Genomic DNA, 26,396 nt, shown 5'->3' with positions numbered 1-26,396 from the left:
GTGAAGATTACTGTAAGTACTCTGATCTTCTGAACCCTGAACGGAGGTCGCTGTTGTATAATAAATTGCATTAAAATATAAATGAAAAGAAATCATGTACAATTTTTCCAGCAAGAATTATTCACAAGAAGCTTCATGGAAGAAATTACTACATTAGCTCCAATAAAAGCCATTATTTCTTTCAGGTGGCTGCTTGAAGCTTTGCTAATTATCTGAAGAAACCTGTATCAGCATCTGATATGATATTCAGGGCTTCCAAGGACCTCACTTGTCTCAGTGATTTTGCAGAGCTGATAGGGGTTTTATTTCACTCATTAGATCAACTGAAGAAATTCTGCTTCATAATGAAATTATTTTCTCCTAGTCACCAGAGTGCAAAGATGAGCCAGGCTAGTTAATCCACAGCAGCATGGCTCTTTCAGTTGCACAGGAACGGTCCTGGGTCCCCCTGGAGTTAAGAGAAAAACCTTCACTGGCTGCTGCAGCAAAGACTCCTGCTAACACCATGAATGCCAGTTGTTTTTAACCGCTTAAACCAATAAATGGCTATTTTCTGAACAGTGTTAAAGAAAACTGCATCTGAAACCAAATTTTTCTTCTCCCCACCATAACATATTTAGGCAAATTGTCTACAGTGGTATGTTTTCTTTTTTATTATAAAGAATAACAAGATTAGATCCATTTTCCTGACAAAAAATAGTCAGGGGAAATTTGAATTAAACCAAAATCAATAAAGTATGAGCTTTGCCGAACCCAAAAGAAACCATATTCTTAACTTGTCTAGCTATGCACTGGCAGCCTCTGCTGACACAGGCTTGAATCCAACCTGAACTACATCACCAGCACCTGGGAATTCAGAGTTTCTTCTGAATTAATGGATCAGTTGGGCTTTAGAGAGAAAATTCAGAAAAGCTCTGGTGGATAGCAGTGCCTAGAACAGTTTGTCAACTCCCTGGTTTCCTATCCTGTGTAAGTAGTCACTTCTGTTGACAATATGACACCAAATAGTATCACGGAAATCAAGCAAAAATTTGTTTGTAAAGAGGAAAGGGCTTTCCCAGCGCTGATCTTGCTGCAGGTTTTCTGGCTGGTTCTGGGACCTCGGGATTCTTCAGTGTTCAGCAGCCGCAGTCTGCTGCCTGGAGCCTGTCTGAATTTTAAAACTACCTCCTCTTTGTCGGGGGATGACAGCTGAGAGGGGCTGTGCTGTTTGCTGTGCTTTCAAAACACACAAATATTCCACTGTGAGTAGTAAATGCTGGTGAAAATGTTTCCCTTCCTGCCCCATCAGCTGCCCTGACTCTTGCACTGTAAAACAAAGAGTATTTCTGAATAGGGCATGTGTTAAATCTGTTCTGTCAGCCCATCTCTGTTGCACTTATTGGCATGATTAAAATAACTCCTGCATGCTGAATTTTAAGTGATTCAGACACTACTGTAGTTTAAGTTGTACATGTGTGGACCTTGACAAAAGGAGGAGGGTGTTGGGGGGTCCATCTCATACAGGTTTTTTTATGTGGATAAAACTGTTTGATGCCAACATGCTACGCTTTTACGATTTTAACTTTAACCACTTCCCTGCCACTGAGGTAGCCTCAGCTGCCCTGTGACACTAGTGTTCTTTCAGGATTTGAATGAAAGTTGAGCCCTTCAGAGAACTTCAGAGCACAGAGCAAAAGCAAAACACTTAACAGGTATTTGTTTTTAAGGTCCTTCTATTTTACGAGCTGTATTTACACATTTAACAAGTAACTTTCTATTGCAATTTACATGTAAGTGTACTAGAAACTTATTCCTTGGTGTGCTATTTAAGAGGATTTTCTTCTATTTCTCTTAATATTGTTCTGATGGTACTAAAATTTATTCCACTAACAGTTCTGGTAATTCAGTGGATATTACCAGCTTCCATTTGTTTGGTTCTTTTCATTCAAATTAACTCCAGTTCTATTGAAACCTTTTCCATACTATGCAAATTAGGTACAATACATGTGAGAATGAGTCTGCCTTCCAGTGAAATGCAGCTATTTCTCAAATAAAACACGCCAACTTCTTCTAATATTTGCATGGAGAATATAATGGAATTTTTTCCTACCTAACTATAGAATCAGCAAGTACCTGATATTAATTTTCTCTGTCTTTTAAGACAAAAAATCAGCATCTAATAGGAGGCGTCTGTCTAGTACTCATAGCAGATGCATGTGTATATATATATACACACATATATATACATATATATGTATATGTATGTTTCATTTGCCATGTACCAGGTTTTGGTGACAGCAGTACTGTGCATGCAAAACCTAGGTATTTGAAAGGTAGCATCTGCCTGATTTCACAATAACAAGTATGTACATTCAGTCAGTGTTTCTGAAAATTGTTCCCAAAATACAGTTGCTATTTCCAGCCCTTGGGAGCCGCAGGATCCAAAAATACAACAAGCCTCTTGTATAACTCACCTTATTGCTATTGCGAGTCAAGCAGCAAGGGGCACATTCTTTTTTAGGGTGCTCTAGGTGTTTTATTTGCTAACATGTTACTTGATAAAGAAATGATTAGGCTAATTGAGGGAAAAGCTAGATAGAAATAGGTTAAAGAGGTCTTAAAGTACAGCTTAACGAATTAAATCTGGCAGTCTTTATTTAGCAGAGACAAAAATAAACATCAAGTTAGCAAACAAAGGACAATAACAGGAAACGAAGGGTGTAGTGGCACAGTGCTAGAAAAGCAAAAGAGTCACTGATGGACCATATCTTTTCTAATATCTAACTCATTAAAGTAAAAAAAAAAAAGTCCACAAGCAAAAATACAGACATACCTTTGTATGTATGATACGTTTAACACTACATTGTCTTTTCCATTTTATTTGTCACAACAGCAACTATAACCAAGTGAAAATTGTTGCGCGGTATATGGACATAAATCACCTTTAACTTGACCTATGGCCTTGATTTAAAGATGCAGACTCCCCACCTCCACTTAGTTTTGCCTCCCATACTCTCCAGAATAGTAGGAAAACAAGTTATTATTGTTATCAGGTATGGTTATGTTCCCAAATTGCACTTTGTTGTCTTCAATCTCATAATACTTAGGTTCCCCCTGGCATCTTGGTTCCCCGTGTGTATTTATTATTTGCATTACTGTAGTGCTACAAGACCCCATCATGGATCAGGACCAACATGAAGGATGGTCCTGCCTTGAGGGCTTTACAAAGTATGAAATGAGAGAACTGAGGAATACAGGCAGGAGAGGCAGCCTAAAGAAATGTAATACTGTATTTTAGATATTGCAGGAAAGAAAAGTTTTGAGGAGAGTTTTGAAGAAAAATAATCTATAACTTCTGGACTGTTGATAGTATCCTTGGAAATAAAAGGCAGCCAAAAGCATGCACAAAAGAAACTGTTTAAATGTATTACAAGTGGGCTGAGAAAACTGATGTTGTGAGCTGACTGGAGCTGCAATTAGATCTCAGTGGTGAATGGAAATGGCAAGTGAGGTGGAGACAGGCTATGGAGGCCTTTCAAAGTAAAGACCTATAGGTAAGGATCGACATGATAGAGCAGGCTGAGCCAGCACAGGGATGAAAAAAGAGATATAACATGGTGAAAATGACAGACTAAGAAAAACGGTCTTCGTAGAAGCTTTCTCAATAAATATGAGCAAGACAAGGTTGTATTTTCCAAGGCCAGAGGGAAGGATGTTGCAGTAATTGAGATTTGAGAAGATGGGAGTTTTGGTGATATGGACAGACTTAGATATGGTCTGAACATAAAGGACTAAGGAAAGGTCTGACTCAGAGATGATTACACAGAGGCAGATAACAGTGTAATAGATAAAGTAGAGAGTACTTGTGGGAGAAGAGACGCTATTTTAACTACACTGAGCTTAAAATGACATTAGGGTTGTCAATTAACCAGTTTCTATCCAGATGGTCCAGGGATTGGAAGCTGGAGTGTTTGTGTGCTGTCTGGGCTGATTACGACCCAGGCACCATATGCTGCAATACAAAAGAACAAGGACCAGGCTCAGAAATACTGAGACAGCCTAAACATCCCAGAGCCCCACTCATACATACAACTTTAATAACATATGCTCTTGTAGATCCAAATAGCCACCAGGTGAATCATCGGCCAGGTAAATCAAAGCACGCTTCTTCCACTTCACATCATCTTCAGGCATCTGAGCATGCAGGTGTGGGACTGGCAGGGCAGGAGGATGTAAAGTCCCACTGAACAGTTGAAAGAAGGTAATAGAGACACAAGCCGAGAGCTTAGTTAGGAACGCGTGCCAGTCTGCAGTGAAGGGGCATAGGTGTGAAAAATCTGTGCAGAAATTATTGTTTGAACTCTGGCTGTAGCACACTTGGTCCAAGGATAAAATGTAGAGTGACTAGAGGAGTGACCCTAGGTTAATATCTGCTGGAAGGCGGAAGGCATGTAAGAAGTCCCTCAAAAATGTGCCAGTAGGTGGGTTAGAAATGTAGGAGGAAAAAAAGGGAGAGGACAGAGTCACCAAAGGGTGGAGAGTATTTCATTTGACACATGAGGGTGGAATAGTAGTTGTGATCATTAAAGGTCATATGAGCATATGAGGCTGTTTGAGAATTTGTCTTTTTAAAGAAATGCATAAGCCAGGTTGGAAAAGGTCTAGGACAAAACTGATGGAAAGAAATTTGTGAGAGCATTTTTAGTGATCTGAGGCATGAAGTGTCAGAAATTAGCAACGCAAAAAAAAAATTCTTTCTGGTTTTCATTATGTCAGAGAAAAAGCTTTAAAATGTCATCTGAATCAAACCTTGAATGAATGATCAAATAAGAAGAATCATCTGTGTGTAAACAGACACATATGTGTAGAACAATAAATGTATACCTATAGGTATAAATAGGTATATAAACCAATATATTGATTTATGATTTACAGTTGGATGTACCACACTGAATCAGAAAACCAAGTCTCCAAAATCTCATCAGTGATTTTTCTAGCTAGTTTTTACTGAAAGGATGATGTCAGAAGCAAAGGCATATTGTTCTGGAAGACAACAGACAAGTTTGCCTGCATGAGGGAGGTGACCTAACGTTTTGTCTCCTCTTGCTCACTGCTTGCCTCTGCTGCCTGTTAATGTAAAACACGCAGTTTCATCATGGTTATTGTAGAAAAATATTTTTTACTCCAGAAACAATTTTCCCATCACAAGAGGCACCAGCCCAATTCCCTTGCATCTTTTGGTTTTGATTTTCTAAAGTTTTTGGAATTCTAAGTGTAAATCGTTGATAGTGAAGGAAACACTTAAAAGTAATGAATAACATTAATTTTAAAATTATTATCTTGTGGCCCCTTCTGAAGGTAGATCTTGTCTGGTACAAACGCATGGTCCATCTCAAAGCACCTTTAGCTCAGTCAGCTCTTGAGAGGTTGTAACTATTTGTTCATACACAATGAACAACTGGCAAAATCAAACTGGAGAAAGACTTTTTGAGGAAGATATGGAACAGCAGAGGTGATGGTTGTCGGTCTGATACTCGCAAACTGACAGGTGAAGATATTCCTTCCAAAGGAGATGGTGCCGGCACCGCACCGGTGTGAGGTGGGCACTGCTGGAGCTGAGAGATCTGAGTTAAACAAAATATGAAGTTCCTAATTGCTTGGGATCATGAAAGAGCCCAAGGTTACTTCTATTTTTTATTATTTTCTTTATTGTTTTTTCTTTGATCAGCTCTTCTGTGGCATCCAGTCCTGAGAGCAGGGACAGGCACCACCGGCAGGGAACGAGTCAGGGCTGGCCGCACCACCAGAGAAGCTGTTCACAGTTGTTCCAGAACTCAAAATACATTTTATAGCATCAAAAATGTTTTATAATACACAAATCCCCTTTTCCTGAATGCACACAGAATCAGGCAGCAAAGGGTTTTTTCTGAATCACCACCTTGCCCTCTAGATGTACACAGCTGCTCTTGGTGCGGCAGAAACGGGGCATTTTATAAAGCTGTTGCAGTTGTTGTTATTTTGTTTGGTTTTGTTTGTTGGGTTGTGTGTGTGTGTGTGTTGGTGTTTCTGTTGGTTTTGTTCTGGTTGTTGTTGTTTATTTATTTTTTTAACTTCCATTAATAATCCTCCTGGCATCTGCATCCCCAATTATTTTACTTGTAGTCAGTAAGCACCCGGGAGGTTTGGGCTGCTGGGATATCACAGAATCACAGGATGTCAGGGGTTGGAAGGGACTTGGAAAGCTCATCCAGTGCAATCCCCCCATGGAGCAGGAACACCCAGATGAGGTTACACAGGAAGGTGTCCAGGTGGGTTTTGAAAGTCTCCAGAGAAGGAGACTCCACAACCTCCCTGGGCAGCCTGTTCCAGGCTCTGCCACCCTCACTGAGAAGAAGTTTCTTCTCAAATTTAAGTGGAACGTTTTGTGTTCCAGTTTGAACCCATTACCCCTTGTCCTATCATTGTTTGCCACCGAGAAGAGCCTGGCTCCATCCTCATGGCACTCACCCTTTATATATTTATAAACATTAATGAGGTCACCCCTCAGTCTCCTCTTCTCCAAACTAAAGAGACCCAGCTCCCTCAGCCTTTCGTCATAAGAGAGATGCTCCACTCCCTTAATCATATCTCTAATCATTAATGGCCATTGATTGATCATTGCTGTGCTTTAGAGTGGACGCATGTCCCGTGTTTTCCTCTTCTTCCCCTCCTTTTTCCCGGCTGTTTCATTTAGGAACGCTCGGGCTGCCGAGGGAAGGTGCCGGACTACAGCTCCCGGCGTGCCCCGCGGACTACAGCTCCCGGCGTGCCCCGGGGAGCGCTCCCGCGGGGCGGAGAGGGCGCCGGCGGGTCACGTGATCGGGCGCGGTGGGCCCGCGCGGGGCGGGGAGTGCTCGGCGCCGCATTGGGGCCCGCGGCGGAGTCGCGGTGAGTGTCGGTGGGACCGGGCTGGGCAGTGGGGCTACCCCGGCGGGTTCCACTCCTGTCCCCGCACCTCCGACCTCTCCCCACCCCAGGGATCTTTTCCTCCCGTCCACCCCGCCACGCCGTGCCCAGGCGGGGGCTGCTGCCGGCCCGGGCCTTCCCTCCGGCCCAGCCCCTCAGGGCACGGCCGCTCTCGCGTCCCCCGTCGCTGCCTCTTCGCCTCCCGGGTCGTCCAGCGGTTCTGCTGTGAGGGCCCATCCTGCTGTTGTGGGAGCCCCTTCGCGGAGTCACCCGTGGCTGCCAGCGGCTGCGGGTCTCACTGCCCGAACCGTTTGTTGCCGTTCGGCCCCGGCTTCCCCGGGCTCCGGCCCCGGTGTGCTGGATCAGTCTGGAAGCGGCACGGCTTAGCAAAGACACCTCTGAGCTGTGACTTTTACCTTTCCTGAGAAAATAAATTCTCTCCAGTGATATGAAAATATTCGGAATGCTCTTTATTCGCTTTCAGATTTTTAAGTCCTTTCTGACTGGCTTAAATTTTGTTCTGAAGCATGTGGCTTGTTTCAGTGTTCATGACTGAAAAGCTGAAACCTTCCGTTTCGGAGTAAATGTTTTTAGTTGATTTAGAACAAGAAGTGACTCTTGAAGGTGATAGATTGTTTCTGCTTGCTGGTCTTTGTGCTATGGCAGTCAAAAAGTATAACTGCTACTTCGTGTGAGCCATAGTTTCTTTGTTTTCTGCTATATATGTAATTAAAAGCATAAGAAGGGTGTTAGCTTTTTTGCTTTTCACAGAAAGCACCGTTTTTCTTGGTACTATAGAAAGCATCATAGGCAAATTCAGTTTTAAAACTGTGAAGGTACAGGTGTTTTGCAGTTGGCCTGTAGATTGACTTGTCATGGTAGGTACTAGCCAAAACTATATACGTTTGAAAAGTGTCCTGGCTCTAGTGCATAATACCTGTTTTGGTGCAGTATTGTGCTCATTGCACCCTAGTAGTCATATATTTGTTTACCATTAACCAGATGTGGAGGGCAGGTATCGCATGGTAAAGAGTTAGCACTGTGTGAAACCAGAACCTCTTTCCTGTTATAGTTTCTTTTTTAATGTTAATTTGTAGTTTGAGTGGTTAAAAAAGTTAGGCTGTACAGTTATTAACAAAGCTGGTAAGTGGAATGAACCTTAACACACAGAACTTTGGGGGCTGTATGTAGCTTCATTTGTGGCAAATGTGACAGGAGATGCAATATAGAGGAGTTTTCAATAAAATGCAGAATTTCCCCTTTTTGCACTGTTTATTCTTCTATGCTTGGTCAGAAGGAAACTTCCAAATGAAGCAGTTGCCAAACAGATGAGCATGTAGCATCGCTGAGCTTGAACAAACTCTAATGTGTTCATGATTTGTAGAGTCACAGCATTAACTAACAACAGTTAATTTAGAATGCAGGACTAATTTCATCAGAAGTAGCTGTAAATCTTTAATATTGTGTGTGTTCTTTTAAAGGAGACAACATACTAATTTTTCTAAGAACTTGAATTGGCTTAAAATAAGTTTTGCTTCATGGTCTATTCCTTCTGACTTTGCCAAGTTACGTAGCAGCTTTCATATGAAAGTCATTCCTAAATTTATGTGGGAAAAGAAACTAATTGCAGTATTTTTTGGGAAGGGATGAGAGAGGAAGTGCTTAACTTGTGCAGAAAGATGCTCAAGTGGGGACCATAAGCATGGTTAAAAGTCTGTGTAAGGTCATTAGAAACATTTCAAAACTGTATCTTAAAGTTTTAGAAGAGAAAGTTCTTCTTAGTTCCAACTACTTGGTGCCGAACCTTCTGACACAAGATAAAACATTAAAAGAACTAGTACTCTTTGTTTCCTTCCTCTAGAATGTTTTAGTAGCAACTATTCTTTGGTTTTACTTCCTTTCTGAAGTTGTTTTTTTTTTTTTTTTTTTAAGTAATGTCAATGGAAATGTTCTGGCAGTGCTAACAATGTCTTCCTACCTGTTCCATTCTTGTCAGGAGCCAGCTACAGCACAAAAGTAAAATCTTGTTTGAACGTTGAAGGAATGAACACAGTTGTCCTCTCATCTTGCACTGAAGTGGGTATCCCTATATTTTCTACAACTGAAATGACTTATTAAACCTGGAGGCTTCTAAGCAAGAGAACACAAAAGTAAGTGTTTTCAAATAGACTGGGTTACGCTTTGGTGTAAGGTGGGGTGTGTGTTTTTCAACAAAAATCCAAGTAGTTGGTGTACAACCTCTTTACTGGGTTGTTGCATATATTGAGTGAAAAGGCTGTGTGCCAGAGATTCTGTATGGTGTGACTGGACCCGTTAATGCATAACATACATAGGCAGATGTGGAATGCAGAAGTAACTTTCTGTGCCCAGCAAAGTACTTTCTGTTAATTGAAGCAGAGCACACCCAAAATTATGATGCTGCCTCGTGACTGACTTAGGCAGGATAGTCCCGATCTCCCTGTTCTTACAGATTGAAACAAAGAATGATTTGTGAATGACTTTTTCATAGTCCCTAGTCTACTTCTTTTTAAACAGAGACGAACTCAGAATGGTACTTTCTCCATGGTATTATGTGTATTCAAGGAAGCACCCACGTAGTGGAAGAAGGAACTAAACACAGCAGATGAAAGAGGATGAGTCTGATGCATCAGTTGTATGTGTTCTCAAAGGGAGGTTGGAGGAAAGCCTGAGTAGAGGATGTTATTTTAACTGTTACACTGTCTTTTTTTTTTTTTTTTAAATATATGGTATATCATTATATAACAGATGGAATTTCCATTTCTCTTGTGGAATCATCAGTTAAATCTTTAGCAATAGAACTGCAGTGGCCTAAGGGGATATCTTTCAAGAAGAATGAACAGAGAGCAACTAAAGGCTTTCTTAATAGAAAAGTCTGAAGCTGTGTTTGCTATCCCATAGGCTTTCCTGTCAACCGCATCAGCTTTTGACAATGTGGGAGGTATACATTCCCTGCAGGGGATGCAGAGTAGAGAAAATAGACTGGGTGGGTTTAGAAAGCCACAGATCAGCCTTCAGGCATAGGTTTCCTACAGATGTAATGCTGACTCTAAAGGTAATGTGACAAATGGTTCCTAAAAAAACCCACTCACTTCTGTCATACCACCTAATCTGGCTAAATTTATCAACTATTTGCTGTACAGGGCTACATGCATAGAGGGAAATCTAGTACTTTCTTTGATGCACTTGCATGACTGAACTTGCACTTTGGAACTCAGTTACCAGAGCAAATATTAAGAAAAAGTCAGGAAAAAATAAAACATCACAAGAGAAAGATATTATGCACAGAATAAACACAAGGAGAGACAAAAAGTGAATACAAGTAGACAGAAATAATTATCAGCATAAGCTACAAGGAACAGACCTCTGACAATTGCTAGAAAACAGGCCTTAGCAAATAATGGCTTTTGTTAACGCTGAAGTAGGTGCTACTTTTCCTTGTTACTGTGACGTAAAGCACAAGAAATGTCTAACTAACAGATCAGAGTTCATCAGCAGATAAGTTTCTTAATAGGACATGTACCATCACAGACGCTGTATAATCTCTTTTTGTGAGAGAGCTTGCAATTCTCTTACAAGAAAGCTTGGCAGGATAAAAGCTAGGGATATCACCCTAAGCTACATTTTCAATGTAATTTCAGAGGAGAAAGCAATTGGGTTGATAATTAGAAAAAGCAGTGTTACAAACTTTAGGTCTTGTTGGAAGTTGTGATTTACTTTGAAAATAGGATGGGAGTCAAATTCTATGAGAAGACAGTAAAAAAAAAAAAAATTAAACCACCTTCAAGCGGAGACAGGAGAAATATCAATCAAGTCAGAACTGAAGTTTTTTTACTCCCTCTAGCTATTATTTATCCAATACATGGCTTCCATGCAAAGCTACAAGATTTTTTGTTTTTTTAATAAAAATATACACAGAAGCACATAGCATCTGATGGCACTGAGAAGATATTTGCCAAACTTTCTGCCAGGCTGTTGCTACTTCTTACCATTTGTAGGACTTAAGTGTCAGGATATTATTTTTTGTTAGTGTAAAGTCTTCCTTCAGATATCTTCAAAACTACCTGGTATAGGGAACCTATGAAATAGGAGTGGGCAGGCAACTGGTGCACTTCTAATTTGTTTGCTGAATTAGCAGTCACTTCACTGTTGTGAACTTTTGTTCATTTGCACTTGTTCATATTGAGTCCTTTGGGGACAGTGACTTGCTCTTCCAAATACAGGGCACATCAGGGAATAAGAGAATATTTTTTCTGGAAAAGGAAGCATTTCTAATTCTTCACAATTGAATTCAGCAGTTTGTGTTGAGTTGTACAGGCTGCTATTCACAGTCTAGCAGAGAATTTGCAACATGAGGGATTCTAGAGTGCAATTTTCTTAAAGACAGGGAGCCTAGGCGAGAATTGATGTTTATCTAACAGGTGGCTCCAGATTGCAAATTTTTTTCTAAATAATATATTTTTTTGTAGGATACAGAACTTTTTATAATGCATTACTGAGGAATTTGATTGATTTAGAAACTACAGTGCAGAAGGGCAAGTCCTAGTATGCATTCTGCATGCACAGTGTCCCATTGAGGCTTGCACTGCTGGCATGCTTTTAGCGTTCCCTTTATAGCTCGAATTGAGAAGGCTTTCAAAGAGACTTGAAAGCTCATATGATTTCCCTGGAAAATGTAGGTTTAGTAAGTACATGCGAATGGGGAATATAATTTAGACATTAAAGGAGAAGACCCACTAGTGGCATTATCCAGTCTCAGACCAGTAGAATCATGAGGATCCACTTGAGGAAACGTAAGGGCTGCAGGCTCCATTACGAAGAGGTTATACTTGGAAGGATTTTACACCCTGTGACTGTGATGGTAGAGAAGAAATAGGAGATTCCATGATCTAGCAGTCCATGTTGACTCCAAAGATCCACTCTGGAATAAGTACAGGTAGAAGCTTATGACTTGATACACAAAGGTGGTTTGTTGGTGTTCATCATAGTTATGATTTGCCTTTGAACGCTTGTGGTAAGAAATCATAAATGCTCTCTTAAGTGGTTTAGCTGGGCCTCTTCCAGTTTAAATGATACTTAAATCTCACAGGTAGGTCAGTTTTCCTTTCTTTCTGTTTGCCATCAGCTGCATAACAAGGGACATGTAATTTCTACTGGCCACAAGTAAATACATGTGACTGTGATGTCTGAGTTGGCATTGCACTAGCTGTGTTTTTGATGTCAGTACTGTATGACTCTTAAATGTTAAAATCTGGTTTTTAGTTAAGTAGTCTAAATATATCAGGTCAGCGAGCATGGGCAACATGATTAAAAAACAAACAACAAACCCTGCATTGGTATCTTTCACTGTTGCACAAAGTTTTTATGAGTTTTTAAAATTTCCTTTGGAAATAAATATATGCAAGTACTTCGATGGTCTGGATTTTCTCTGTGGTTTGTTTTTTTTTTAACTTTCTGTTGGAAACTGGAATGTTCTGCCTTATTCTACTTATTTTTTGCAGCTTTGTTAAAATTCGTAGAGTTCTGCTACCTCATTTTTGTTTCCATTATTAAGTATAGTTCCTTTGTGATAAAATATAACTGACTAAATGAACGAAAGAGATGAATTATTTCTATCTTGATTGGTTGGTTGTGGCACTTTGGCCTCACCATGTTTCTTTGTGGTTGATTGGTGCTATTTGGTTAGGGACAGCTGGTGACTGGAAAACTACCTTCATTGCTGTAGCTCTTTCTCGGGACTTGTTTTGGATCTCTGTATATGTTTTATTAACGTTAATGAGATGAATGACTACTCTTGACTTCATTAGATTAAATCCTCATTTACTAGTGTTAAAGATGCTGATGGTTATTTTGGTGACTCTGTGATAACTTAGGTGCTGGTGTTGGCTTGACTGCTGTTTTTCAGATTTTTTCCTAAGGATTTATGTTCCTTTCCTCTTAATACTTAGAATGAAATATTTTCTTTCTTCTCCCTTCCTGGTTGTTGTAGCTTAATTTTTTAACTGTCATAGTGAGAAATTCCCATAGTTCTGCTCTATTCTGTATGTTATTTCTGAAAACCCGTATATTATGTGTTTTCTGTGCAGTCGTGCTGCTGACAGCTGTGGTTTTGTTTTTAGGACTTTGTATTTTATGCTTTTAATTTTATTATGGAAAACAGAAGGCAGTGTATTCATACTGGCTCTGTAGGTATTTACTATACCAAATAAAACTCTAACCTTGTAACCTTGTAATTATAAATCTGCTTTTTCATTTTTTGCGTCTTCTGTGTAAATGAGGATGCAAGTAGTTTTTTCTGTATGCCTGCAGTAACTCACATTTACCTCTCAAACACAATGAAAAATTGTTTACTAACATAATGCTATTTTTCTCCTCTTTGAAATAATTCCTTATGTGGTATCAGGTCTAACTATGAAAATAACTTCATTTTTATCTAGACTGGCAGATGCCTTGTAGATTTAAATGACTTACCCAATGCCCTGACTGCTTTCAAGTGTCATATAATTGTCCGATTGTAACTGTAACTCTTCTTAGAAGTGCTCTATTTGTTTTCTGTATTACTATGACAGCAAATGAAGTGACTTAGTAAGTTTTGTAACAATATTTTTAGGAGAGGCCTTGGAGATGCACAGAGTTCTTCATTCTTGTACAAATCATTATCTGGAGCAGGACTATGAGAACTTTGGCGTTACCCTGTGCCATGGTTATTGATGTGTGACAAAAATCAGAATGCTGCTAGAAAATGTTCAGTTGAACTTGTAGTTGCTCATTTTTACTGTATGGATAAATCTGATTCCGGTAAAAGCAAATAATTCTCATGCTTAACCAGTTGCCCTGGTATTTTATGTATGTACACACATGCAGACCCCCAGAACTGTTTCAGCTGTAATAATATGTGTCACTAATGTCTTTTCATCATGTTTGCCTCTTACTCAGTATATTCTGCAAATGTCTTCTGTGTATGGTAATTTAGCAGTTTAATTTGTTCGATCTTTCCAGATTAACATATTGAACACTAGAGACTATACATAGTTAAAAACTTAATTTTATATTATGTTGTTGTCAAAATTGTTCTTGCTCCAAATGATTGATATAGGGATGAATTTGAAAGTGGTGTGTGTTTGTTTGTTTGTTCTCCAAAAGTTTTAATCCAGTGACAGAGGGTCAAAAATATTTAAAATCTGTAAAGAGGTGATCACAACTTACTTGATGCAGTCGACTTGATCTCAGGTGTTTGTGGTAGTAATCCTCTGGCATATGCAGATTACCTTGTGTTTTGGCACAAACTAGTGTAAAGATTTTAGCTTGATACAAGCATGACTCAGTTACGCACTAGTTACAAATTATTTGATGTGATTCTGGTATGAAGATGAAGCCCTAAAAGGACCAGCGAAATGTTGAATGAGCTTTAACTTGTTCTTGGATCATAAAAGATGAAAATTAGATTCACCAGGCAGTTGTCAATCTAAACGTGGCTTACGAGTCTTGGTGGCCTTTCCAAGCTGCACTGCATGCAGACTCTAGCCTGTTGGGCAGCGAAGAACCTTGAGGAAAGAGTAACTGGTCATTTCCGGTTTCTTAATCTTCAAAAGCTTATTTACATGTTTTAAAGTTTATTTACACTTTCTGTGTGGGTATATGCTTGTGTTTGTCAAGGTGTATTCATAAAAAGCAGATAGAATGCTTGAATTGACTTCTAAACCATGGCTTTCTGTGCCTACCCTTTCAAATGTTTTTGTGCCTCCATTGCCATGAATCCTAGGAAGCACAAGTATAAATATAATCTTCAATGAAAATACAGATCCCAAGTAGTTTAATTGTTATTGCAAGATCTTTGGAGCCTACGTTTCTTGGTAGTGTTACTATATTAAGTTCTGGTAACTTTAACAAAGCTTTGTTTATTAGTTCAAGTTAAATCCAGTAAAATTGCTTTGTCTTCTTCCTATTCTGGATTCGGGGAAGAATGTTCAACTGTTTATAACTGCAGAATATCATAAACAAAGTTGTCTGATTTGTTTTAAATTTGCAGAGTAACTGTACTTTTATTCAGCTGCTGACAAGGGTGAGGTTTGTATGGTTTTCAATTTTTGTACGAGTCTAGAAGTATATTTGTGATACTGGGGAATAAATTGTGTGTGCAGTGGAAAATTACTTGCAAGGTTTTTTTCCCTGTGTGGAAGGACTACTGCTGCTCCATGATAATGAGAAAGTTGTTGCTATTTTAAGACTATGATGAAGTATGTTTTTGAATTGTTCATGGCAATATTATTTTGGGAGGCTGCCAGAAGCTGCTTCTACAATTTGACAGAAAAAGAAATAATTTTATAAAATTAGAAATTTCATGTTCATTTAAAATGTTTTTAAAAACTTGTTTGCTCTTTTGATGTAGAGGAATCCACTTCTTTAAGGGTGTGTCTGTGTTTGGTGGGTACTTTTAAATGAGAACTTAATCTCGTCTGCTGCCTGAAATCACAGATGCATAGAGTAAATCGGGTTGGAAGGGACTTCAGGAGGTCTCTAATTCAACCCCTTGCTCAAAGCAGGTTCAGACCCAGTTGCTCAAAGCTTTATTTACTTGGCTCTTAAAAACCTCTGAGATGGAGACTGCAACCTCGCTGGGCCATGTTTTCACTGCCTGAGCGCCCTTACGGTGCAGGAGGAGTCAGGTATTGGGTTTTTTTCCTTAAATCTTGATGGAATCAAGTTTGTTTCAGTTTCTGTTGCATCTTGTCCTCTCACCACTTTGAGGACCCTGGTTTCAGTAACCACCTCGAAGGTGCTGGTGGCCCCACTGAAGCTGTATCTTCTCCAGGCTGAACGATTCGAGCTCCTTCAGCCTCTTGTTACAGGGCAGGTGCTCCAGGTGCTGGTCCTCTGGTGTGACTCTCTGCTGAACTCACAGCAGTTTATCAATGCCTGCCTTGTACTGACGTTCAAAAGTGGAAGCTGTTCTGAATGCTGTCTAATGGGTGTTCTATGATGTGAAGTTTATTTACCTGACTGTAGCTTACCTACAGATATCAGGGAAAGGGGGGGGTGGTTATAAATGTGCTTATTAATATTTGCGTGTTTAAAGTATGATTGGATTTCAAAGCAAAGTTTAGATAGCATTAAAAGAATTCTTCCACTTATATACTGATGAAATAAATTGCACTCATTTTAGTTAAAATGTTTCATGGATTTAAAAAAATCTGATGGATAACACCTTACCTTCCATACATATTTATTCAACTTAATTATCTCTGAATAAGAATAATATGCACCATTAATGTGCTGGAAATAAAACAGAGTAGTTGGTTGTAATTCTATAATGAAATATTCTATAGAAATAAAATCAGTGAGTGAGCTGATTCTCGCTGTAAAATATGTTTAAAGAAATCAGTCTCATGGAGAGTTGGGGAAATTTTACACAAAGTAAACTTACATCCACAGAAACACGTACGCACAGACATCTCCTTTGGCTGGAGTGCCCTGCTGGGGTGGCAGCATGGAGGGGAGGTTTATAATAACTGACCTTATGTGGTACTGTAGTTCAGCCAAAACTTAGCAAATGTGCAGTAAGGATGGAAAGAATACAGAAAGCAGAGGAGGAAATGGAAGGCTTTAAAAACCCTTCATACTGCTGCTTGTGTGAGCAGCAGAAGGATGTTTGCTACAGTTGGACGTGGCACCGACAGGCGTGAGGAACTTCTGAAGTAGCTTTCGCTCTGCTGGGCGTAGGCAGTGGGAGCAATGACCGGATAAGCGCCTGGGACCCTGTGCAGGCTCTGCTGGCTTCTGCTGACGCTTGTCCTGGGGCTGGTGGTGGAGTAGCTGTGGTTGCAAGATCCACGGCTGGCTTGGGTGTGCCTGTACCTGCTGCAGGCAAAAGTTCCACTTTGCAGTGCAGAACCATTCAGGGTTGCCACATCTTTTACGAGTCGCTTGTCTGGGGCTTGTTTATGCTCACTTGTCTCTCTCATGATTGGTGCAGCCTTAATGTAAATTTATGTGAGCTCTAGTTGAAACCACTTTCTATGCTGGCGTAGGAAAACTGGGGCTGCTGTGCCTTTGTCTCTTTGTTTCACATGGTATTTCTCACTTAAAATACGAACAAAAGTCATTTCATATGGAAAACATTTTAAAACAAGCTTCTGAGTCAGTATACCGTTTACCTTTATAAATATCCGGCTATTAGAAAAATTAAGCTTCTGTAAATTAAAGGAAGACATCTGAACAAATATTAGATGTTCACAAGTTAACATAGCAATATAGAAAAATTTAAATCTACCTGAAGTTTTATAGTACATAAGACATTACAAGGAAGGAGAAACTGAAAATATCTTAATCTTCTACATTTTATAGACAAATATGAGTCTCCAGTGTTGCAACAGGTTTTTTTGCGGAGGACAGTTTGAAAGAACAGTGATTTAGCGTTGATTGCTAATAGCTTTTCAATTAAATTGTTGAAGTTGCACTAAAATTAGTTCAGGACCCCTCTGTTTCAGTGTTTGGAGAAAGCTGAGACTGCTGGAGACCGAGAAAGGAAGGGATACCTCCCTGGGACAGGGTCACACAGCCATTCAGAGGCATTTCTCTTCATTTTTCAACTGAATGTGGGTTCCTATTTATATATATATATATATATATTTATATATATATATATATATTTTTTTTTATTATTATTTTTTTTTTTTCCCCTGGAAGGGTGTGATTCTTATACTGATAAACTGTATCACTGAATATTACGATTTTAAACAGTGTCAGGTTTCCTGTGTTTTCTTTATGAGATACAGAAGACCTGGGCACTGTGAGGCAGTAACAAACCTGTACAACTGAAGGCCGTGGTTTTCCACCTTCTTCCTGTACAGACAAAGTCCTGTATTGTTATAGTAACTTCAGAGCTTTTTGGATCTCGCAGTTTATTCTGTCGCTGTCACGTGTGAGGTGTCACTTTGAGTCCACTGTCACGCAGGGGCCGAGTTCTCAAGGTGCGGAGATCTGTGCAGGCATTTTCAGTGTTGAAAAGGGAAAGTGCATATGTAAGGCTACAATGTTTCATTTATGGGATAGAAACAACCACTGTGTGGTCTGTAATCACTTCCCCCTGCCCCAAACAAACAAACAAAACCTCTCCAAGGCTGCAGTAGGATGTCAAAGCAGCTTGATGAGGGGCGGGTGAGTAGGGAAAGGGAAGTAGAATTTGGTACAAAGTTACTGTTTGGAGTAACTTCAAGTGTGAGCGTTTTCCCAGTGTTTGTTCTGGAGATCTCTTGTGTGATGTCAGGAAATACTAAGAAGGTGAATCGTGTATCATGTGATTCTGTCTTCAATCAATACCATTTAAAAGCAAATACAACCATTTTCCTTTAAACATGTCAAGGCTATTGAGACCAGAAGGCTGGACACTCCCCCTTCTGGTGTGCTGACTGAAGTTTCATTTTAAGAAATGGGGGGTTGTTTTTAAATGCAGAAGTACTGTGGAACTCCTGCTTTTTCCTTCTCTCCTTTTTAAATTTTATTTAAACTTCTTGAAACACTGGAGTGTATTGACATGCTTGTGATTTCAAGAGCCTGCAATCATTTTATAGTTTGTTCCTGTTTTCCTAAATGAAGTCTTAATGCAAATGTTCCAAGTAGGTTGCGTGTCATAGTATGTGTATCCTGTCACTTAAAACAAGCGCTCTAATGTCTGTTTGCTGAACTAATAATAGTATTCAAACAACTGGATTCCAAAACGCAGCTTGAGTCAGAGTATTCCTTATAATAAGAACCAGTCCCAGAGGTAGTAATGAATTTCTTGGTTGATTTGGATGCTTTTAAATAATACCTTCAATTACAAGGCATTATGTAATTTTTAAAATTAATGGTACCTTGCAAGACATTCTTGGAGGGTCTTGGTGTCTATCTGTGGACCTCCAAAGTCTAAATCTCTCCCGTAAATAGGATGTAGTCCAGGAGGAAGTGTAAGTCTCCAATTTGTGCTTTCTCATCAGATACCCGGTATGGCTTCATCATCAGCACCTAAATATAATTCCAACTACTTGGACAGTTCCCCAGGTAAAAGGGTGAGTGTAACTTTTTTCACGTTTTTTACATCAGAGGTCCCAGAGATCATTATCTTCCATATTTGGGTAGAAAAAGGAGTATTTTAATAATTTTTTTCTTGCATGTATCTACTGAGTTCATTTCAATATCTTTCAGAGTGAACAGGTGAAATATTTTCTGTACCACAAGTTATAAGAGCCTCATTAAAATAAATTCTAATACACTTATTCTTGTCCTTGCTTTCTACTTCAAAATAATCTGTGGCATTCTTGAAAATTTTCGGCCTTTTAATGCTGCAGAAAGATTCTGTGCTGTGGTTGATAAGTTATACCTACTTACGTGTGGTTTGCCCAGTTTTAAAATGTTCGTGTGTTGTGGGCAATGCATTAAAGCTATCTAAAAAGCTCTGCTTTTTTGATGCTGTGTGCCTGAGGAAAATGTAACCTGTGTGCAAGAAAAGAGAAACTGAGGTTTTATTCAGTGTTTTAAACATTCCTTCAAAACCAGTGATTATTTTCTATTAATCATTCTTAAAAACTACTGAAAGTGGGAAAATCACAAATTAGTATATTATGTGTAATAGTTGTGAGCACATTGTTTAAGTGATTTCATCTGATTTGTTCTCCCAAGCCCAGTGTAGCTGGAAAATGAAATGCACAAATTTTTCAGAGACCTTACAGTATAGAAATTTATTTCCAGTTTAATGTAAATATAGTTAACTGTTTTTTTTAGAAGGAGAAAGACTTAAACATACTTATGTTTCAAGTCTGTTCAACCTTTAAATGTTTAAGAGTTGGAGTTTAGGATAGGGGACTGTGCTCCTGGTTGGGTTCAGTCTGACAGTTTCTACTGGGGAAAAACCTGTTCTTCTTTCCCATGAAGTAATTACCTTTAAGATTTTAGTTTGTTTTTTTTTTTTTTAATCTGGAACTTGAAGTAATTGTAAATAAAATGTGATGTGCTGTTGTACTTATCTTTCTTTAGACTCTAAAAGATGGAACTAACTGGGAACAAAATGAAGAAATACCTCGTCTGCCAGGAGAAACTAGAGTTACAGGTATGGAGCTGTATAGCTGCCTACTGTAGTGTATGTTTAGGAATCTGGCATATACATGTATCTTGCTGGATTGTTTCACAATTTGGACTGGGGGCAGGGTAGGTCATGCTAAAATGTCAATTTTTTATGTAATGGTGATAGGGACTTTTTATCACTTATCACTAATAACTTTTTAAGTCTTCAAAATCTTGGTTTCCACACATGGTAGATCCTCCGATACAAAGAATTGCAAGTGAAGATGTGTCATAATTGTATTTACTGACTAAGTAGCATGGAATGGCATTGGAATGGCCTGCCCAGGGAGGTGGTGGACTCGCCGTCCCTGGAGGTTTTTAAGCTGAGATTGGACATGGCACTTAGTGCCATGATCTAGTAAATGGACTAGAGTTGGACCAAGGGTTGGACTCGATGATCTCTGAGGTCTTTTCCAACCCAGTCGATTCTGTGATTCTATGTGTCTAGTGACCAGAGCCCCTCCAAGCTTTCTAAAGCCAAGGGAATTCTACATGTAATCTACTCGGTATTGATACCTTGTGCAGTAGTGTGGAACCTTAGCCCCAACCATGACTACCCTAAGTACAGTCTTACGCTTCCTTGACACAACATGGCATGCACCTGGCTACTATGCACTTGTTAGCCTTTACATACAGGAATGCTGTAGTATAAGGAAGACAAATGTGTTGTGTACAGTGCTTTCTTACTTGATGGAAGATCTTTCCACTCATGGAAGTTTGTGTTGAGGTATCAGAATGAACTTCATTTGTGAAGCTTCTCCTGCCCCTCTGCCTGAGGGTGCGTTAGGTGGGTTTGTTTTGAGGTTGGCTGAGGCGAAACCAAAATGGTGATTCAGAGGAAGCACACATGTTTTTAATGAGGAAAGTTGTGGGGAAGGCATGATGGGGAGGGTGTGGGACTGAGATGAATGTTTGATATGATTGTTATGAAAATTGCCTGTGCTTTGGGGCAGCAGGCTGGAAGGCAGGTGCTTGTCGTGGAAGGCAGATAAATAGAATGACAGAAAGAAATGAGTGGAAAGAGAGAAACAGGTGGTTTATAGTGCCTCACTTAAGTCTTCAATGGCATTGCTTCAGTTAAACCTCTCTCTTTTGATTAGTGCGTGTTAGTACTACTTTTGCAACTGTCCTTGCTGAAACAGTGCTGATGGGCCTGCTGTATTTGATTGCCTCAAATTGAAATGCAATGTTTGTCTTTGGGATGGTGAGTTCCCTGAACACTTTACAACTTGAACTATGTACTTCAGTGCAGTATTGGTTGCAGAGCACCAAAAGATGTAATGGTATCAACAGAAGAATGTATTTGTTCTGGGACAGTGAATAGACTGATTCAGTAAGCACAGAGAGGACTTAAATCTACTCGCTGTTATATGTCCTGCCCTTTTCCACATAGTGCCAAGAAAGAGAAGAACACAAATTGCTTAGGAAGGCTACTGAAATCTGCTGATTTAAGTTGAGCAAGTTTAATATGTGAAACTTTCACGTTTTCTTAACAGTTCAAGTGGACAAAATTCAAATGTATTACTTTTTAAATTAATTCATCTCTTAAGCTGGCTCTTATGAGTGCAGCTCTCTTTATTTTACTGCTACTTAACTGATGCTGTCCTTAGCTCTGATTTTTTTCTTTTTGCAATCTTTAAGAAATGCTGCATTTCTTACAGACAAGGATGTTATTTATATGTGTCCATTTAATGGCCCTGTTAAAGGAAGAGTGTACATCACAAACTACAGGCTGTACCTAAGAAGTGTGGAAAATGTGAGTAATATGCCACAATTACTTCCGTGGGATGAGTTGGCTTTAAACCCCTTTTCCTTCACCCCCGCGGTCTTTGATTTATTTTGTGGATAGTTCATTTGTTTTAGTTTTGGCACATGTACACTCATGGAATTGCATGGGAGGCTTTTTACTTTAAATGATCTGTAATATTTGCAAGAGCCATATCTTAATTGTGTAATGACTAAATAGTAATTGCCTTTGTGCTATGAGAAATCTGTATAAAAATGTAAGTTCTTTAAGTTAAAAGTCTTGTAGAAGTGTGATTTTTGTCAGTTAAATGTACAGTTTAATTACACTGATCTGATGCTTTTATCTTATGTCTCTTGAAATTTTTTTGATAGTTGCTCTCTTTACACTTACTCTGTGATACATCAAGGGCAGCAGCTAATGATGTGCAATTGTTCTTAAGATCAGTAAAGCAAGATTTTTGTTTGCCCTTGCTGTTGGAAAATAAAAATACTTAGATCACTAGAATTTCACATGGGTGGGGAGATTAGTAGTATGGTTGATAAACAGCAATATGAAATGTGCCTGTTATCTGTTTTATAATTATTTTTTAAATAAGATTTTAGGACTGCTGAACTGAGGTTTTTCTGGTTGCAACTAACTCTACTAGTAATCTCTTTTTCATTTTATTCTGCTTTATTCTTCATGTCACTAAAGCAGTCTTAGCAAGCAGAGACAATCAGAAGTGTGTAGCTGAAGGTGTTGTCACCTTTTTTCCCTGCATACTGTATTAGGCATGAGGTATTTTTGTTGCATGTTAAATTGGATGTTGTTTAAGGCTGTAGAGACTTCATAATGTGTTGGGAGGGGAGATTCAATCAAACTCAGAAACACACTTTAGCTTCCTGTATGTATTTCATGTCTGCTGTATAATCTAGAATGCATAAGAACATTTTGCTTGAGTCTTCTTTTTGGATCAATCCTTTTCTTACTGAAACTTTCCTTGCAGGATCCAGTTGTGATATTGAATGTTCCATTGGGTGTAATTTCAAGGATTGAAAAAATGGGAGGAGCTTCAAGCAGAGGAGAGAACTCTTATGGATTAGATATAACCTGTAAAGTAAGACTTTCCAGTAATTCAATAGGAAATGAAATCTAGAGGTTCCTTTTTTCAGTGTTTACCTATTTATAGGAATGAAAAAGCATGTGTTCCTCAGAGAGGCATTTAAAAAGAGGTTTTCGGAACTTGACAAGGAAGCACTTTTTGTATAAAGGGCTATTTATCTGTCCTCTCTGTGAGGAGAAGGATTGGTCTTCCTTTCTGAATCACTAATTGGCAGGAGGTCTTGCCCAGTAGTCCTGTTTTAGGGCATTATTCCTGCTTTGCTTCATTATATCATTCGTTCTAAAAGTAATCTATTTAGGATTATAAACTCTTTGTAGAACACCTCAAACGGGGTTTCATAAGCTGTAGAGGCAGTGAAAAGCTTATGCAACAGCTATCCCCGTTTCCTTAGTCTCTCAAAAAAATTATGTTGCCATGAAAAAAATATGGTCATAGGTGGAGTTCCCAGTGGATAATTCAGGATCCTTTATTTGACTCATTAATGAAGTATTCTTAGTAGTTAATGCACAGTTTGCTTATTGTTGAGGTTGGTGAGAGCTGGGGACAATGTAGTCTAGACAGATGACTGGCAAATTTTCATTTTGAAAACATAGATTAACTCCCTTCCTGCAAAGATTCAATAGTAGCCCATGAGACTTTTTAGTGAATCAGATGCAGTCATTTTTGATGGCTTAATGCCAAAGCAGTGTTCGTGCCACACAGAATGTGAAACTGCTTTAGTTGTAGAATTCTTATTCTCTGTTCTATTTTATGGGATAAAAAATAAAACTGAACATTCAGAACGGTTTGAGGTATGTTGCAAGCATATTCTAAATCATGTTTAGTGGATAATATAGCATTTGTACATCAGATAAAAGTATCTTACAACTTTGGTTCTCTTAAAAGATAATGCTTTTGTTTTAGGATATGAGAAATTTACGGTTTGCATTAAAACAAGAAGGGCACAGTAGAAGAGATATATTTGAAGTCCTCACGAAATATGCTTTTCCCCAGTCACATAACTTGGTAAGTTACACAATTTATACTATTGAGTCATCTTAGTGCAGAATTCTTGCCTATTAGCTTCAACTGTTGGACCTACTAATGGACTTCCACGGCTTTTTGAAAAGAATAACCACAGAATCTGGTGTCAGCATTAACTAAAGAGAATTAATGTTTTTATTTTGTGCTTTTTCAACACCTATATCTACGTATCTGTAAAATTGTGAAAGCTATATGCTGTACTCAGGTAAACTACTGAGCACCTCTGATCCATACAGATTTCATTGTTTAGAGACTGCAAGTTATCTTCCCTAATTAGGAAGTACAGCAGTATGTTCCTTACTTGATTTCTTGAAAATGTTAAACTATTGGGCAGTCTCCAAGGCAATGATAATATGAATCACCAAGAGTTTTACTTTGGGAAAAGAAGACAACACTTGTTTTATTGATGAAACTGATAAAAAATATAACATCTAGTACAGTAATTAATTTACACACATTTATTTCAAGTTAAAAAAAAACATCGTATGGAAGGAGTTGAGTGACAATGATGTTAACTAACATTATCTTCTGTTTCTTTGCCAAAATCTGTGTACTGTGATCATTTTGACATATCTTCAGTAAGTGCTTTATTTTGTCTTTTGTAAAATTCAATTTATGTTTTGGCAGGGTGTTTTCATTTAGACTAATTGTATCACAAGTTGCTGGAGGGTTCTGCTGTGAATTTTTAAGAACTTTATTCAGCCAATTGTTGAGTATAAGAGGCTGCAGCAAGAATCTTATTTCCTTCTCTGATATGCGTCAATCAATGGGCTACACTCTGTAAACACTGAATTCTTTAAAACTTTTTTGCAGAAATTTTGCATTTTGTATGCAAACAGTGGTGGAATGAAAGCATAAGAATAGCTTAGAATATTTTGTGGTGTTGATGAATAGGTCTTAAGAAATGAAACTGAGATTTCTACATTTGGGTGAGTGTGAGGAGTTTTACAAAGAAAACTTGTAGAAGAAAATGTATCTCTAACTCTACTGCTGGCATTTTATGCACCTTATGATAGAGAATGATTGAAAGCATAACAGTAAATATGGGCTTCAGGTGGGATTTTGAAAGGATGGTGGAAAAGAGAGAAAAAACTCTATATAGAAATATTGAATTATAAAGAACTTTAGGTCAAAAGGGTCTTCTGGATATCATCTGGTCCAGGCTTCTGTTGCAAATTGGCCTTTAGGTTATCCAGGGCATGGTCAAGCCTAGTTTTGAATATTTCCTGCAAGGTAGATTCTGTTGTGTCTCTGGACAATCTCCTCCAGTATTTAATCATCTTCATGATGATTTTTTTTTTTCCCTTACATTGAGGACCTGTGTAGATTTGCATGTAGTGAATGTTGACAAATTAAGCTGTAACTGACTTAGGAGAGTCCCTTGTGAGATTTTTGTTTGTTTGTTTGTTTTTGTGGTGTCCAATCCTACTACAGGGCTTGGAATGACACGGTGATGGGATGTGGACTTGTGTTACATTTTGCCATCCAAAAAGACCTGGTGTTCCTGTCTAGTGATGGCAGTGAGTGATATGTGGAGTCATGCACTTCCTGCTCTGTTTGTTGTTGAACCCAGTAAAGCTCATCATTACATGACCTGACCTATTTTGAATGTAACTTGCCAGTAAAAGTTACACTTAATACCAAAAGGCTCGGCCAAGGCAGAGATAATTTTGCCTTTAGATTCAGTAAAGCACAAAACTTGGCAAGATAGTGACAATATGGATAATGGGCATCCTTTCTGTCTCTTAGCTGTGTCTGGTGCAGAGTGTAACCATTAGACATTGTGGTTACTTTTGAGTGAAATGTAGTGAGCTTGTTATATCAGGAAGTTACACCTGTCCTTATTTTCTCATGCCACAATGTGGATGAGCCCTTAACTTTAAAATGACCTCAGCAAGCGTGTGGTATTTTTGGTGTGCTTTCACCGTATTTCAGCGAGCAGTTTAAATGGATCCTGCCAAAGGTGGGTGTTTCTGCCTGGTTCTTCATTCCTGCCTTGGTTTTCCCTGCATGAGTTTGAGGCTGATGATGAACCAGATAGGGAACTGAAAGGGACTTTAGCTAAGCACGGAGGAAAACCAAAAGCTTTACCCTGACTCATTTCCTCAGTCTTGTTAGCCCAGTGTGAGGATGGACTTGGGGTGTCTATGGGCAGATGTGCATGAGGAGGAATGATGGGACTGCTGCTTTCCGTGGCTGGTTTAGAACAAGGTTTCACTGTCTGAATACCACAGTGTGCCCAGGCTGTGCGCGCCTGCCTGCTGCTTGGAACACACGCTAATGCTCTGGTCATGCAGCCAGCGCGATCAGGGAGATCTTTCATAACTAATGTGCTGTGGCTTCACGTGACAACTGAGCGAAGATGTCAGCCCTCTGCTACTCAAATGCTGAATGCTTGCTTTTCTCTGGTCTCTTCCTCTCTGCCTTCCAGCTATGTGGCTGATTATTCCTCTTATTCCAAACATACAGTGATATAATCAC

The 26,396-nt window shown here is 39.0% G+C and overlaps 1 protein-coding gene across 4 annotated transcripts in view; it reads left to right on the top strand.

Annotated features, from left to right (window-relative positions):
• Positions 1-6,767: 6,767 nt before the first annotated feature.
• Positions 6,768-26,396, top strand: part of MTM1 (myotubularin 1) — a 40,459-nt gene continuing 20,830 nt past the window's right edge. For 2 of the 4 annotated variants that reach the window (XM_005512241.3, XM_005512240.3), the window contains exons 1-7: positions 6,768-6,909; positions 8,924-9,077; positions 18,921-18,992; positions 19,957-20,029; positions 21,705-21,799; positions 22,776-22,886; positions 23,796-23,897. In XM_005512241.3, coding sequence (XP_005512298.1) covers positions 18,930-18,992; positions 19,957-20,029; positions 21,705-21,799; positions 22,776-22,886; positions 23,796-23,897 — 444 coding nt within the window. In that variant the 5' untranslated portion in view covers positions 6,768-6,909; positions 8,924-9,077; positions 18,921-18,929. Of the gene's footprint in view, positions 6,910-8,923; positions 9,078-18,920; positions 18,993-19,956; positions 20,030-21,684; positions 21,800-22,775; positions 22,887-23,795; positions 23,898-26,396 lie in introns of all 4 variants that reach the window. The other 2 variants (XM_065077844.1, XM_065077843.1) reach the window with 1 other exon arrangement.

The sequence above is a fragment of the Columba livia genome, chromosome 12 (genome assembly GCF_036013475.1).
Source record: "Columba livia isolate bColLiv1 breed racing homer chromosome 12, bColLiv1.pat.W.v2, whole genome shotgun sequence".
Lineage (NCBI taxonomy): Eukaryota > Metazoa > Chordata > Aves > Columbiformes > Columbidae > Columba > Columba livia.
The sequence above is the reverse complement of the archived record's forward strand: the minus strand, read 5'-3'. Positions and strand labels throughout refer to the sequence as shown.